We start from the raw sequence: 17,551 nt of genomic DNA, 5'->3' as shown, positions 1-17,551 counted from the left end.
CAACAAGCATTCCTGTTTACAAAACATAGATAGGGACAAAATATATAAAATTAACTCCTTTTGGGAGGAGAAGAGTAACCAAATATTGCACTTGATAGTCAACTTTAATATTCGACGATTCATGTCTCTTTGTAATATATTAAGCAAAAAAATATTCAAACTCCAACATAAGCATATATTCCTATCCACTTAAAATAACATGGCCACATTAATTGTGGACATAAAATATTAAAATGTGTTACAATTTGATTGAAACGTGCACTAATTTTTTTTACACTAAATTAGCTGATAATAATAAAGTGATGCATAAATATTTTTAATTTCTTACACAGCTAATAATGAAATTAAATATGGGGAGATACCTTACAAACGGTTTTAGACTTTTTCGTAAATGATTAAAACTTTTAATTATAGATTACAATAACTTTAAAACATGATCATGAATAAATAAAGATTGTGAATTGGACTCAGGGTCGGCTCTGAGAATTGGAAAAAAATTGGGTCGAATGCGTAAAATATTTTGGGTCTTCAGTAAAAAAAAGGATTTCGTTGGGTTTAAACAATTTAATTTTTAAATTGGTTTGCTTGGCTATGATTTGAGTTGTTTAAAAAACTAATGTATAAAAACAGGCTTAAAAACATGCCACAAATAAGACTAGAACCCACGACCTTTTGATTGGGAGGCATACACCTTTGTCACTAGACCAATTTAGTTGTTATATAGTTAAGTTAAAACATTAAGTATACATATAGTTTTTCATAAAAATGCATATAATTTAAAAAAATAAATTTTCGGGTCCAGCGGGTAGTCAGGCCTATTGCCGTCGACCACTCTGCTATATGCCATGGTCGACGTTCATTGGACTACACCATAATTCAAGAAACGCCGAAGTAAAAACATGTACTTCACGTCATTACCACTTTGATGGGAATGTTTATGAAGGTCATTATCCCTTATAAAGTGTTGGTTGTTAAAATAAAAAATAAAAAATCTTGTACTTTCATATGAATCACATAAAAAAGTATCAACACATATATGTGGTGAAGAGTAAAACATTGTACCTAAAAAATGGACATCCCTACAAACATTTTGTGAAAGCATTCCATTTTCACTATCAACCCTCCCACTCCCAAAACTTTAAAACATGCCTTTAGAAAAACTATCAATCTTGATGTTGGTGGCGGTGACAACATTGTCGTTAGTGTCATCGCGGCCAAGAACAGAGGAAACCAGAAAGAATACTAAAGAGGAAGATGATAGAATGGCTAAGATGTTTGATATGTCTAGACACGCATCGCCACCATCAGACACCATGGCTCCATCCCCAGGAGGTCCAATATCGTGCACCGCCGCATGCATGGATATTTGCATGGTGTTAGAACCCGTTAGTGATCGTGCTTGTGAAATAGGGTGTAAAATTGGATGCACACAAATACGTGGTAGAGGGAAAATTGTAGGCCTTCGTCAAATACATAAGCACAACATTGCACAATATAACTATGATAATTAAATGTTTTTATATTTTGTTTAGTATTTTCAGACTTTCAGTACATATTAATTAGTATAGATAGATAATTATGTTTTGTTTGTGAAAATATTTCATTGTTGTAGTTTTTCTAACAGTAAAAAAGTCTATACGGATCAAGAACTTAGGAGGATTATGAAATTATAGTTATTTTCTTTTTTGCTTATCATCATGATATGTGGGAATATAATACAACACATGTTTTTTATACAATTCCTCTTAAAAACAATCATACTTCAAGTGTTAAAAGACACAATAAAGTTTGGTCAGTTAGACTAGAAACATTTGTTGTGTCCTCTCGTTGTAAAAGGGTCGAAGAAGCGAACGCAACTGAATGATCCGAAAACCACAACACAAAAAACTTACTGTTTCAAAGCTGCAAATATATGAGACTTAAGGGTTCTCAATAGATGTCTCTTTCTACAAGTGAAGGTATGCACAAACATCACAATCAAGTATAATCATGTTAATGGTTTAATAATCATACGCATAAGATAGTCAAGCAAACAATTGCAAGTACCTAAAGTTTTAATAAGACTTTGCGGTGTGGATACCACATCATTGATTGATCATGCTCTATGATCAAGTTTCGTGCCACAAATCACCTCTTCGAGTATTCAAATAAACCACCAAACAGTGAAAATTATTAGTTCAATTGCATCATATTTCTTCTTTGCTCATTTGTATGAATCAGTGACGAAGCTTGACTTAAGATATTTAGAGAGAGCGGGGCGAAAGTCACCCATCCTGCTTTTGTACCGGGGGGGGGGGGGGTTCCCACTCAATAAGTGTTGGGGTTTCAGACTCAAAAGCTTATACAAATATACGTTACTAATAACTTGCAATAAGGGTATTTGTATAAACTTTTCTTTTATTTCAAATATGGTCCGTTATTTGAAATAAATTAATAAAATTAAAGATAAACAAGAAATTAAATATATAGTGCAAACAATAAGAAGTCTAAAATCTCAAATTTATAAATTTGAGAAAATCTCAGTATATATACAACAATTGTTGTTTTATCACAACTATTCCTGTCGACATCAAATATTAACAATTTTTAACCATGTCTGCTACTTACCTTAGATAATGCAACATATAGTGTCAGTGTGAAAAAACTTAACATCAAAAGAACAAATCAAACCTAGAATAAGATTATTCTTAGCTATTTCTTATTTGTTTAGTTTTCATATTTCTACTTATTTGATCTTAGATCAATATTTTACTCCTAACTTCCTATACTATACTGTTTTATAACCCAATTGCCAAATGGTTTGACCCATGACCTATCAATAACAAGGATGAATGAGATGAGAGATTAAATTTTTTTGCAAGAATTGAATGCGAGCTTCTAATTAACCCTCGTTATTTTATATTAGATTAGAATAGCAAGATAAGACAATATAACTAAATAAAAAGAAAACATGGTAGAGGCATATGCCTCTTAGACGGTATGTCACATATTCAAACCCCGGGCAAATGCGTGTAATATTGGTATAGAGTAGGATAAGTGTTGCAAAAATCCCGACTATGCAACGATTAATCCCTAACCCCACCCTATTGATTAATATTGGGCTAGTCGGCCAATTAATCGGTCAATTGTCAAATCCGGCCAAAACCGCGATTAATTAGACTCAGTCGGTGTTTTCTAACGAGGTTCTGGTCAAAATTGACGGTTTCTGCCGAGATTCGGCCAAAACGCATATGTGTATATATAAAACTGAAAATTGTACATTAAAGTCTGATCTGATAAGTCCCAACTAATCGATAGTCATCAGTCCTCACCCACCGCCTAACTAACAATTTTTACAAAGTGTGAATAATTGTTATTAAAAAAAGTAAAATGATTAGTCAACACTGAACAGCAATCATCATCATCATCATCATCATCGTACTCAGTATATCCCACCAATAGCTATGCTATGGTAGGGTCTGAGGAGGGTAAGATGTAGACAACCTTACCTCTACCCCATAGGGATAGAGAGGCTGCTTCCGATGAGACCCCCGGCTCGATAGTAGTTTTGCATCAAGCCTTGGACATAAGGCACATAGCACTCAATCATCGGGACACCGGCTGATTGGTGCATGTGCCCTTGTCTTTCGGCTATCAACGCCACCACATGATGCCTGAATAACCTTCCCCCACTTTTAACGTTATTTTCACGAGATTAGTAAAATAACTGAACAACAATCAATATTCTCTAATTTTGATAATCATTCAAAACCGGAAACAATCACCCACCAATAATCCAATCCAATCCAAATGACGACGGATCAACACACAAACCCGTAACCCTAACCCTAACCGGGGATGGTATTCAATACCGTGTTAGTCGCATCAGTAGCCACCGTCTCCGTCGACGTATGGCAATCAATTGCATGTTTCTCGGAACGTATTTCCACCGACGAGTTACTAGATCTGGTCATCTGTCTTCCTCTTCATCAATTAGGTCAATTCGCCATTTGTCTATGGAACTTTTTCTGCCTTCCTTTATCGCCTGCTGATTCCTATTATCACTCCTACGCTTACGACGATGAAGATGACTCGGATTCCGATTCGTACTTGAGTTCACCTGGCGGTTGTTTTTCCGGTTATGATCCGTACTCAGACGGTCATGATGACTGAGTCTGAGTTGAGTTCTCGCCGGTAACTGATTTATCGATTATTGTTAATTTGTTATGATGTTATCTTCTTCGATGTGTACAGTATCTAAGTTTAATTGCATAGTTTTTGGATTTGATTTTATTTTAATTTTCAACTATACATAATCTGTTACTTAAATTTTATTATGATTTTGATTTTGTGATTGATATGTTATTTGATTAAACCCTAAATGATGAATTGAAACCGGTTACATTGGGATTTAGGGTGTGTTTGGGATTGCTTATTTAAGGAAAAAGGACTTTTGATTAGAAGGACTTATAAACTTAAGAAATTTTGAAAAGTAGTTTTTAAAAGAATGTTTGGATTAGGTTATGTGGTGGGGGAAACCAAAATGACCAAAACGGACACCTCTTTTTTAAAAGGAGTGTAATGGGGTTTAAGGGTGACAGTGGTGTAATATATAAATCAAACTCATTAAGTTAATAAGTTACATATTTCTAACTTTTCAAATCCCCTCTATTTTGCCTTCACCATAAGTTAAAATCCATAAGGCCTTATGGTTTGTCAAACACCTTAACTTTTCAAAAAGTTTATAAGTTATAAGTTGATGAAAATAAGGAATCCCAAACACCCCCTTAGTTTGAAAACTGGTTTATTGTCTTATTTGCTTTTTCAAAAAACCGTTATATTTTAAAATGTCAGGATTTAAAGCTTTTAGAGAACTGTTTGTCAAACATTTCAAAAGACTAGAATAAAAGGAATTTTTGTGATCGCTAAATACCATTTAACTTATTGGCTTTTGTTTTAAAAAAAATAAGCCAATAAGGTATTTTCAAACTCAATCCCAAACATGCTCTGAATCAATGCACTTTCAGAACTGTCTAGATACAAAGTTTTGTGGTCGTTTAGTGAGTCAAATAAACACCTAACTTAACTTTAGGGAATGTTTGTCTGAGCTTCTAAAAATTTTTTATTTGTTTTATAAAAAACAAAAGTTGTTTGGTAAGCTTCATTTTAAAGCTTTTGGAGCTTTTCAAAACAACTTTTTGCTTTTTAAAAATCAAATAATCAACTTTTAGAAGCTCAGCCAAACACCACATAGTTTGTTTATTGTTGTCTATGAATGTGCGTAATCCGTTTGTTAAGCTTTGTTTGTGTTTGTAGGTTGAGATTCGTTTATTTTCATTTATTAATTTGGTTATGTTGGTTCGTTAAGGTTCGTTTATTTTTTTTGTTTGGTTAGGATCCATTTATGTTTGGATATTATATATAGAATATTGCAACCAATAATCAGATGTATCACGGTTAAAACCAAATATACGCTTGTGGTATGCAGTTTTTGCATTTCTATAATTATAATCGGGTACAATACGTATATAGATAGATTTAAGAGTGTTTTGTAGGTGATTTTACAATTGCTTCTTTATTATTATTATTATTATTATTATTATTATTATGTTTGTACTCATTTTGTTTGATTTTGTGCTTTTGTATTTGTTTTTATGTGTTTAACATGTTAACAAAGGAACATGGGCAACACTAATTTTTTAACGAACATACATGGGCACAAAAGTTATATGTTCCTCTTAGAAAAATGGCTCGGCGTCTCTTATATACGTGTAAAATCCTAATTTCACTTCATAAGAGTTTCGATTGTGAATGAAGGGTGGTCCTAGAATGAGAATGTTGAGGACTTTTAACTTTGGGAAACTTTATTTGATTGAAAGAAAATCCTTGAAAGAGATATTATAGGTGGAGGTCCAATCATTCCGCTTTGGTTGCAATCAGTACTTCACTTTTAAATAAATGGTTGGTTTGAGAACAAAAAATCAAATAGAACCCCTAAATTATAGGGCGAAACAATTTTATTCTACTCGATTTATACAATTTCTCAAAATTTGTAACTCTTATAATGTGTTAAAAGTGGTCCAAATGAATTCTTGCAAATAGGGCCAAACATATTTGTGATACTCATATAGCATTATCTTTTCAAGTCAAAATCCCGCCTTTTGCAAATACGACCATGTGTATACTAACTATCATTACTTTTGAGAACTTGCACCTCCGGTCGGTAATATACTGAACTTTTTTTAGCAATGTAGCTTCAACTGACAGGCATCTAAATCTAAAGCCTTCATGGTCATTGTTTTAACATTTTGCCGGCAAGCTTCAAATTGGTTCACCACCTCTATTCACGTCACCTTTTTATGGGCAAAAACTTTCAGTTTGTGTTCATATTTATTCGATTAATTAAATTTAAACAAGTGCTACTTGTTCAGTTGTTTCTTAGGTTTGTATAGATCCTAACCTGTTTGGGCTTAACCTTGAAACACCAATAAGGCAATACTAGCCTACTATGTGGATAACTGTAGAGGTGCACAAATTGGGTATTATAAAAAACCGGGTTCGGGTATGGAACCAGATTCAGGTATAATCGGGTATTGAAAAATCGGGTATTAACAATAATCGGGTCGGGTTCGGGTCGAGTATTGGCTTGAAAAACCATACCCTGTGTACCGGGTTCGGGTAGGGTATTGAACCGGGTCTTCAATACCCGGGTATTTGAAGACCCTATTTTCCGGGTATTAAAAAAAACCAATTTTCTACAGTTTTCTTCTATTAATGGGTATGCTTTATTTTTTTATTTTAACTCTATTTTTTTGCATACAAACTTCAAAGTTCATTCAAATATACATAAACAACTAAACAATGATACAAAAAACATATATTTTATTTGTTTTCAGTTGTTGTTTGATATATCAAAAGGTGTTGCTCTAAACAAATATTTATATCATATACGTGCTCCAAAAAAGATCCGTTGGAGAACGACTATAGATCTGTGGATAGCCACACAAAAACATGTGCACAAACACTAATATCCTAGCATGCAAAAAATCCGGTTCGGGTATGCAAAAAACCCGGGTTTTGGGTATAACTAGAACCGGGTTTCGGGTATAGTTTAAACCGGGTTTCGGGTATACATAGAACCGGGTTTCGGGTATTATCGGGTTTAGATCGGGTACGAGTTCGGGTTTCAACATTGAAAGTCATACCCTATCCGTACCCTACGGGTAGGGTCGGGTCCGGGTAATAAAAACCCGGGTTTTAGAAAAACCAGTTCCGAGTATTTTTTTCGGGTCCGGTTCCGGATTCAGGTATTTTGTGCACCTGTAGATAAGTGTGTTAAGGAACTAAGGAAGGTCCAAAACAACTAGTTAAGTTTTGGGCCAAGAAAGTAGAATATGTAGGTGGGCTTGTATTTGTATTGTATCCACCCAACAACAACAACAATAATAATAATAATAATAATAATAATAATATAATCGAGGAGATCTGAAAACCCTAAGAAAGAGAGTCGGAATCCGAATGGAACGATCGAGGCGGAAAGAGCAGCTTGAAGAAAGTTGCAGGAAGCGGAAAGAGAGAGGAAACGATGATGAAGTTGGGCATGATGATAATAAGCGAAGCAGGGTTTGGGATGAGAGGAGGAGGTTTGAGGCTGAGGATCGATGGGATAGGGAAGAGAGGAGCGAAACCACACAGGATAAGGTACCTTTGATTTCTACCAAAATTGAAGCAGTTAATGGTGCCCTTTCTCTCGATGTCTTATCCAAGGCTAAAGCAACTTTACTCAAGCGAAAGGAGCTTGCTGAAAAGATGAAGAAAATCCCTATGGTAGCTACTAATATAAACCATCTCTCATTTATTTTATTATTCAAATCATTCACTAATCTTTTTCTTTGCTCCAGTTAAACACAACTCCACATACTTCACTCACTACTTCCACGCTGCCTCAACTTACTGCACCCAAAGTTGAAGCTGTAAAACGTGCACAAGAGCTAGCTGCCAAAATGGGTTTTACGCGGGACCCCTACTTTGCTCCACTTTTAAACATGTTTCCTGGACAGATGCCACCCGAGGTCCTAATTCAACCCAAGCCCGCTAAGCCCCCCGTTCTTCGTTTGGATGCCTTGGGACGCGAAATAGACGAGCATGGCAATCTGGTCAATATGCAAAAGTTGAACAACTTGAGCACTCTTAAGGTCTGTTTCTTCTTTCTTTTAAGTTTTAAAACTACACTTTTTAAACAAAAGGATTAACAAATGGTAACTACATATCTCAAACATGCAACCTTTTTCAACACAGTTTTATGCTTTGTTTGAAAAAATTAACACAAGTTAGTTAGTGTTAACTCTTAAGACCTTTTAAAGATGTTACAAATGGTAACTGCAGATCTTAAACATGATGCAACTTTTGAGACTTAGGGGGTGTTTGGGATTTGATTTTATTGTGAGAGCAAAAGTTTCATAAATTACACTTTTGTAACTTATTAACTTAATGAAAAGTTATAAGGAATCCCAAACACCCCCTTAGACCCAAGTATGTTAATTTTATTTGAATGGCGGTTTTACTCTTTTTTTTTTTTTGAAAACTTTACAGATTTTTTAAGGGAAGTTAATGTTTAAGACTCTAAAAGATGTTACAAATGATAACTATAGATCTCAAACATGCAACTTTTTAGAGCTAGACAACATATCTGCTTGTTTTTTTTCATGTCTATAAGTTTTTTCAAATTGAAAATTTACCCTTTTGTATGAAAAGGTTAAAATAGTTTTTAATTGAACTTGGTGTTTAAACCCCTAAAGATTTTACAAATGATATGACTCTGCATATCTCAAGACACAAACACACAACTTTCTAGAGGTAGACCGAAGTCTGTTGATCTTTTCAAAATGACAGTTGTATACTTTTTGAACAAACAGGTAAAACTGCCATTTTGAAAATTTTAACAGATTTGTAATGAAATTTAAAGTTTTAAGATTCTATAATATATAACAAATGATATTTTCAGATCTTAAATGTGCAACCTTTTTAGAGTTAGACAGGACTCCAAGTCTGTTAAGCTCTTCAAAACGACAGTGTCATACCTTTTTGTTTCTTGATGTCTAATATTGTTCTAACTTTTGCTTCTGTTTATTATAATCATCCAGGTTAACATTAACAAACAGAATAAAGATGCATTTCAGATTCTGAAACCCGAATTAGAAGTCGACCCGGATAAAAACCCACACTTTGACCCTCGAATGGGTATTGATAAAACCAAGCTTTTAAGGCCTAAAAAGATGACATTTCAGTTTGTGGAGGAAGGTAAATGGGCTAAGGAAGCAGAGATCATAAAGTTAAAGGTATGTTTGTCTTATTGTGCCTCATTCTGGTTAATTGAGGTTTGTTTGTAACATGGTGTTAGTTGGTGTTTGTGTTTTTAGAGTCAATTTGGAGAAGCACAAGCAAGAGAGTTCAGAGCAAAGCAAGCACAGCTTGCAAAGGCTAAGGCTGAACCTGATATTAATCCCAATCTTATAGAAGTGTCGGTGAGAGTTAGCACTAAAGAGAAGCCGAAAGACCCGATTCCAGATGTCGAGTGGTGGTAAGTTTTCAACTTTGGTTACAATTTTGTTAAATATAGCTGTCATTTTGTACATCTTTGGGGTCTTAACACTAACTTCAGTTACAATTTTGTTGAATATAAATTTCATTTAGTTATGTGTTCTGTTAAAAGGGTAAAACAGTCATTTTAGAAGAAATTAACAGGATTTTTTAACAGAAGTTAGTGTTTACTTTAGAGATGTTACAAAATGGCAACATATCTCAAACATTCGGATGTTTAAAGTTAGACCAGAAATGTTTTATTCTTGACAAACTGCAAGGACTATTTATGTAATTACAACTGTCACGCGGTTTATTTGATTTATCTGAAGTAACGCTTTGGGGTTCTTAACTTAGAAAAGTTGCGATTTTTAGATTTGTAGCTGTTGTTTTGTGACATTTATTGGGGCCAACAGTAACTTTTGTTAAAAATTCGTTTCGTTTTTCAAAATGACAGTTTTATACTTTCAATACAAAAGTTTAAAACACTATCATTTTGACAAGATTAACAGAATTTTTAACGGAAGGTAGCGTTGAAGACGCTAAAAGATGAAACAAATGACAACTATTGATCTCAAACATGCAACTTTTTAGAGTTCATATTTTATGGTTTTTAAATGGCAGTTTTATAGTTTTTATACGTAAGGGTAATACTGTCACCATAGATAACAGAAATTTTTACGGAAGCTAGTGGTCAAGGCCTTAATTTATGTTAAAATGATTTCAAACATGCAACTTTTAGAGTTTAGACCCCAAGTCTGCTATTTTTTCAAAATGACAGTTGTAACATTTTGCTCAAAAAGTATAAAAGACGAACAGAATATGTAACAAAAGTTATTGTTAAGACGCTAAAAGATGTTACAAAACAACTACAGATGTCAAACATGCAACTTTAGTTGAACCTCAAATCTGTTAAATTCTTTTGTTTCAAAATGACGGATATAAGCTTTTTGAACAAAACCATAAAACTGTCAATCAATCAATCAATCATACCCAGTGGAATCCCACCAATAGCAAAGCTATAAGTAGGGTCTGGGGAGGGTGGGATGTAGGCACACCGTACCTCTATCCGATGGGATAGAGAGGTGGCTTCCAGGGAGACCCTCAGCTCAAAATAACATTGTATGGGGAAAATAAGGGGCATCAAAGTACAATAGTAATAAAATTGATAGTAGCACGTAGTAAAATTAATAGTACCAATACATTTATAGATAACCATATAAAACTATATGAGAAGAGGAAACAATATGGTGTGTGACCAAAAATCAGGTAAAGAAGACCGCTAAGGTATTCCTTTCTCCCTAAAAGTCCTTAGCCTTAGTTCTAAGTCTCCAAGCATGGTGTGTGACCAAAAATATGGTGTGTGACCAAAAACCATAAAACTGTCATCTTGAAAAATTTAACAGAATTTGTAGCAGAAGTTAGTTTAAAGACAAGAGAGTTTTACAAAACAACCATGTTTCTCAAAATGCACCCGGGTGTGTTACTTTTTACAAATTACAGATAGTATTGTATAATTTACTCTTTCTTTTTCAAAAACGAGTTTTACTGTTTTTTCATCTCTAACCTTGTTTCAAACTTTTAGGGACATACCACTTCTAGATTCTGGTACTTACGGCACCGTAACTGAAGGCGGGTTACCAGAAGACATACTAAAAAAGGAAAAGATCACTTTATACATAGAACACCCCCGACCCATTGAGCCGCCTGCCGAACCCGCTCCTCCCCCACCCCAACCCTTAAAACTCACCCAAAAGGAACGCAAGAAACTTCGTACGCAAAGACGTTTGGCCACTGAAAAAAACCGCCAAGAAATGATTCGACAAGGCCTTCTAGAACCTCCAAAACCAAAAGTCAAAATGAGCAACTTAATGAAAGTTCTTGGGTCCGAAGCAACTCAAGATCCTACCCGTTTGGAAATGGAAATACGATCCGCTGCAGCTGAACGCGAGCAGGCTCACGTTGACCGAAACATCGCGCGGAAATTGACTCCATCGGAGAAACGTGAGAAGAAAGAACGAAAACTTTTTGATGACAACAGTAATACTCTTGAGACGATAGTTAATGTGTACAAAGTCAACGATCTTTCTCGCCCGCAAACAAGGTTTAAAGTTGATGTTAACGCGCAAGAGAATCGGTTGTCAGGGTGTGCGGTTATTTCTGAGGGTATTTGTGTAATTGTGGTTGAAGGTGGTGGTAAGTCGATAAAACGGTATCAGAAGTTGATGTTGAGGCGTATAAATTGGGCAGATGCTGTGAAGGAGGATGATGAAGATGAGAATGAGAAGTTGAAGAATAAGTGTGTGTTGGTGTGGCAAGGCAGTGTGGCGAAACCGAGTTTTCATAGGTTTAATGTGCACGAGTGTATAACCGAGAATGCGGCTCGTAAGGTGTTTTCGGATGCGGGTGTTGGGCATTATTGGGATTTGTCGGTTAACTTTACGGATGAGGTGTGATTTTGTTCCTTGTTTAGGTCTGAAACCGGTTATCATGTTGAATAATAAATGTGTTGGTAGTGACTTGTTACTTTTGAGTTTTGCAATTAAATTGGTTCTGTCTCTCTAGCTCTCATATAATATATTGTTTATCTTAGGAAGGGTCCAACATGGGCCTTGGATGAGAATGATGAGGACTTTGTATTATTTATACCATGACTAAGATAAAGACTTTAGTCTTGATCTCTGTTATTTATTTAATTTGTCAGTGTGGGCGGAATCATCTCGAATTTTAATAACAAATAAATACACACTTTTAGGTAGTGTTTGGTACGATGGAATGAAATGAATTATTTTAAGGGAATGAACTAAAGCATGTTTGGTTGTAATGTGTTATTCCTTAAGGGTGGACGGGGTGGTCCGTTATAGGCAACCCATTACGAGTGATGGGCTTTGGACACCGCCGCCACCTCTTTCATCACGAGTGATGTGGGGTTTGGCGTGATCATCATCACGCGTTCAATTCACACAAAACCCCACACACACACACACACAAAAACCCATATATATATGTATACCAAAATCCATCACACTACCACCACCCCCACTAAATTCCATCACTAGTGATAGAATGTGGTGGGGCCATTGAGTGTGGTAAGTGATGGAAATTGGACCCCCCTGGTGATTTTGAGCGAAAAAGGGCGGGGGTGGTGGAACAGCATGTGTAAAAAAATATTAATACAAGTGGCTAATGCTATGGTACAATAATATCCTGTGTTTATGTAGCCTAGATGTGCGATTAATGTTTTTGCTAGAGGTTAGAATTTTTCACACAGATCGAAATTAGTGTAATTTCTATTTATGTTAGTGACTGATATTGTGGTAATGTGTTCTATCCCTCCGGTAGGCAGGTAATTTTTGATTCTCTGCATAGTGCTTCGGTGGTTTTGATAATGGCTTTGTTGTGTTTGTTCGTGTTCAGGGTTTAGGGTGTCTTCGCTTCAGATGACATCAACTGTTTCAAGGTCAGTCAATTCTATGTTCGTTCTTTGTGTTTTATGGGTCTATTGATATTTTTACTTTTGTTTTTCTTATCTTGTTGAAATCAATACTCACTGCAAACAGTTAAATATTGATGATGATGGCTATGGTTTGTTTTTTTAAATCAGAAATCATCTTAAAACAAGCTAAGAGAGTTGGTTATGGCATCGGGTAAACAAAGGATTCAATTTTTTTTGCCATTTTAGCTTTAATTGAAAAAAAAAGAGATAACTTGTATGGTGGAATTCCGAGATCAATTAATAATATTGGGCAGATTTCAGAGACCTATTATAATTAAAGTTGGATCATTTCAACAAATGGATTTATTGTGTTTGGTCTTTGTTCTATTGATTTTTTAAACAATATGTCAATTAAATTTGTTATCACACATGTTCTAACAGTTTATTGTTCTGAATAGGGCTGACCCAACAGAAAATGATAGTGTGGAATGACTGCGACCAAATGCCGGAGGCCCTCGGTTAGTTACTTCTGGGTGACCATGGTTTCTTTTTAGTTATTTAAAAAGGGGAAAACTGACTTGTCTATGCGTTTACCATTTTGTATCCCATAAATTACACATATTTTTGACATCCTGATCGTGTGATGGAGTTTTGCTATGTAAATATGTATATGTAATAAACCTTATTTTGTCGATTTTTTATTTTATTATGTAATGGTTGACGACTCTCCTTTGCTACTGTTTATAGTTATATTACTCTAATCTTGGAGTCTAATTTGTATAATTATTTTAACTCCATTTTCATCTATGCAGTTCCATGGGAATAGAGGTGGTTGCTAATGTATGTATAGACAAAGAAGTGGATTCAGTCAATATTGATTCCAGTGTTTCTGTCTATGAGAATTTAAACTCTGATATTCAAAACACATATAAAGTCGAGTCTGAAGTAAAAAAATGTATAACTGAAGGTGTAAGACATGCAAATGGCATTTTTGGTGATTCAAGTAATGAAACATTAACACTGCCGCATCAGCAAGGGCAATAATGTCCACATCTATTTCTGCATCAGCGCCGATGTTCAGGTGTAACACACGTGCAGAGAGACGGAAAGAGGTACAATTTTTCTTAATCTACAAATGGGTCAATCTTTTATGATTTTCTTTTTTTGTGTTTATTTGTCAATAAAATGAACGCGTTCGAGTTTGTTTATGTTCGTTTATTTTCGTTCGTCAACACTAGAAACAAACGATCCCTGAACCTTTAACTGTATGTGTTTTTACACATTGTTTTGGGTCTGGGCTTTTTTCCATGTGAAGTTAAATTGGGAAATGGGGTTATGGGTTATCATTTTATGTTTTGTTTTGTATTTTTTTAATCTAGATAACTACATAGATTCCGTTAGGTATTATTTTTATGTTTTGACACATTAGGAATAAAACATAACCCACATTATATATATTAAAAACCATCATTTGAATCACTCTTTTCATGAACATGTGATCAACATAACTCCACGTAGCTTGCTTCTTTGCCATAAAACCTTAGGTTTTCCCCATTTACCTTTTATTTGCTTTTCCTAGCACCTCTGATCATTGCCAATTCTCGCCGGTGTTCAAGCAATCGTTCATCGAGAGAGACACGGATATGGAGGTCAGGAGCAGCGACAAAGGGTGACTTGCGTTTTTCTTTCTATGTCTCCAGGTAACCCTAATTTGACTGTATTTCTCCTTTACAGTCCTTGATTTGGTTGTACTCTATTTGATTTTGTTTAAGCACTAGCAGATCGTCATCTTCATGTTTGAGCTTCAATTGCAAAGAGTGAGGTTTTTGTCTTGACAAATCCTATTTATTATGTCCTAAGTTATGTATGTATGTTAGGTCTGCATAAGGAGTTGGACATTTTGAACCTTATTATAAGGTATCTCCATTATTCAAGTCATTTATCATCAGATTGGTAATTTTTATGTTGTCAATTTTGTTAGTGTTAGAACCTAAGAAGCTGATGATAACAAATTTTTACAAGATGTCCTTGCATCTTTTGATAAGCTGGGATTTCTAAGAATCAACGAGCAAAGGATCGTCTCCAACACAATAATTCTACATTTATTTTTGGTAAGAATTCTTATTTAAGCTCCTAAACTTTTATGTTCATGATTCTTTTAACATAGCACGTCTTCTTTCATAAGCATCATTTTTTGTAGAAGCTCACTTTGGTTTTGCTAAATTGAGGTTACGGGTCTTCGGAATACATCGATTTCTATAAGTATATTGTATTCGTTTTGTTTAATATTTGTGCATGCGTCTTATGAGTTTAGCCTATTACATAACCCGAACAAATCATGAAAACAAATCATTTTGTATTTCAACAAATTATCAAAACCATGAACGAGTCCACTTCTATTAGGTTGCATTAAAGTTGACACGCCTTTTGTAATTACAGTTAAATAGGCATATCTGCAGGCGTAAACAACATCCTATTTTTGTGCTGCATATTTGGGTTTCTGATAATTTTATATAACAATTTTCATAATAGAGAGCTATTGTCGGAAGCTTGATGTTGCCAAAAAAAAAAAAACCGTCAGCTTCAATTCACAAAATCTAAACTGTCAAAAGGGTATTGGGAATATATTGGATATTTTGTAAATCGCAAGTATTAAGTATTAGTCACAGTTCACAAATTGAAATAGAAGATATTAAAGGGGGGAGGACTAGATTGTATTCAAGGACATTTTGAGGAAGTTAGGAAGTTAACATTTTGCGGGATGATGTATTCCAACCGCGGTTTGTAACAAAGGAAAAGGTACTTCTGAAGATTAAAAGGTTTAGGTACATGGGCATGGGTTAGCTACTGAGTTCATTCCAGGTAAGAAATAAGTTGAGAAAGTTATTTATTATAATTGGTCAATATTTTAATGTTATTAGGTGTTAGACATGGCTGCAAAACAAGTGTAGTTTGGGTTTTGCTCAAGCTATACAGGGGCGTTCTTGGTATTTGCAAATATTTGCAGCAGATTTTCCCACGAATCGTGAATAGCTACGGATTGTCCACACAGAGAATCTTAGTCCTCGAATGGGTCAAAAGTTACCAAACAGTAAAAGTCAGTTGTATATGAGTGATTAAACAAGTACCCATAGAACCTAGACAATTTTTTTGTATATTCAAATAGCTTTATAAAGTTACCTACTTCATACACGTAATCTACAATTGGGGAACCATTCCATATATCACCTACCTGCGAATGCACTAATAGATCCGCATGCTGCAACGCGCGGGTAAAAATGCTTGTTAGTATATTAATTAGTAAATAAGTCAAAATTATGCACCCTTAAAAATTAATGAGTGACTTTTAACACACACAACCACTTACTAGACACAAGGATCCAGTATATGTTTTTCTTTATCGTACTCATCGCTCCACAAGTTGCATAGTTCTAAAGCTACAGTGACAAATTTCCTATTGCGTCAATAAAAATTAATGTTATCTGATGTTAATTAATCAATGCTTTCATTTCCAGTTTATTAATAAATTTTATACAAGTTGTAAATTATCTATTCTTCAATAGTTCTCTTAGAAATATTGTTTGTGGAGCTGACAGTGTACCTAAGAGTAAGACAATATTATACAAGAAAGATGGTTTATGGGAGAATGATGTTGAAAGCATTCTGACAACATTTTCTAATAAAGGTATGTACATCACACAATCTTTTCAATAATTTTTAATGCATGTGTTGAATTATAAATGCAATAATTCTATATTTATTTGACATCCGTGCATCATTGTAATATATGTTAATGTAATAGTTGATTTGTTGCACAATTTGTTTTTCGAGTTTTGATAATGCTATTTAATTTTGAACTTCTTAGCGTTCATGTGAGAGGATAGAATAATATGATTATTTGATTTTTCAATGACTGGTAGGATAATGCATATTGACAGCAGGATTACATGACTCTATTTTGAGACTGAACATATCATATTTAATACTGGTTTTTGAGAAATAGTTTGTACATGTAGTTTGATATTTGATTGTAATAGACCTTTACAAACATTAGGTTGTTGTTACATTATTATGGCTATAATTGGTCTATAGTTAAATTCTTCCGATTGGGTAAAATGATAGAGATAAATGAATGGTTTGTTGGTTTATGCAGGCTGGTGTATCAAAGAGAGAAGGATCGGGTTCTGGTCAAGCTTCATCTTATGCGCAACAAAAGGTTAGTACCAGCAAAGCAGTTAACATATTATTATTTTTGCTAGCAACCCAGAGATATGCCACTAGAGTGCTTCAGGTTAATTTACTTGAATTTATTTATTGACCAATAGAGAACTGATTATTTTGTTTTTTTAATTTTTGCATTTTTAGGAAAATGTGGTGGAAAATACAAAAGCTTTGGGATATTTGTGGATGGTGGTAACACAGGAAAAATGAAGGTCTTTTGATTTGTAAATGTACTTACTTTGTACTGTTGGTTTTTTTGTTTGGTTTTGACATAACAGTTGCATAGCCTTGCTGTGCTGGTTTTTGACGATTTAATAAATACTTTTTGGTTGGTGG

At 34.5% G+C, this 17,551-nt stretch overlaps 1 protein-coding gene across 1 annotated transcript; it reads left to right on the top strand.

Moving 5' to 3' along the window:
* The first annotated feature begins 7,891 nt into the window (after positions 1 to 7,891).
* Positions 7,892 to 12,145, top strand: LOC143620330 (protein RDM16-like). The gene is made up of 4 exons (XM_077092030.1): positions 7,892 to 8,174; positions 9,123 to 9,317; positions 9,399 to 9,559; positions 11,144 to 12,145. The coding sequence occupies exons 1-4, from the start codon at positions 7,983 to 7,985 to the stop codon at positions 12,012 to 12,014; spliced, it is 1,419 nt and encodes a 472-aa protein (XP_076948145.1). The 5' UTR covers positions 7,892 to 7,982; the 3' UTR covers positions 12,015 to 12,145.
* Positions 12,146 to 17,551: the final 5,406 nt, after the last annotated feature.

Source organism: Bidens hawaiensis, unplaced genomic scaffold, assembly GCF_021521415.1.
Source record: "Bidens hawaiensis isolate Kalapana, Puna unplaced genomic scaffold, B.hawaiensis_p1.1 tig00002553_1, whole genome shotgun sequence".
NCBI classification, from domain to species: Eukaryota; Viridiplantae; Streptophyta; class Magnoliopsida; order Asterales; family Asteraceae; genus Bidens; species Bidens hawaiensis.
The sequence above is the reverse complement of the archived record's forward strand: the minus strand, read 5'-3'. Positions and strand labels throughout refer to the sequence as shown.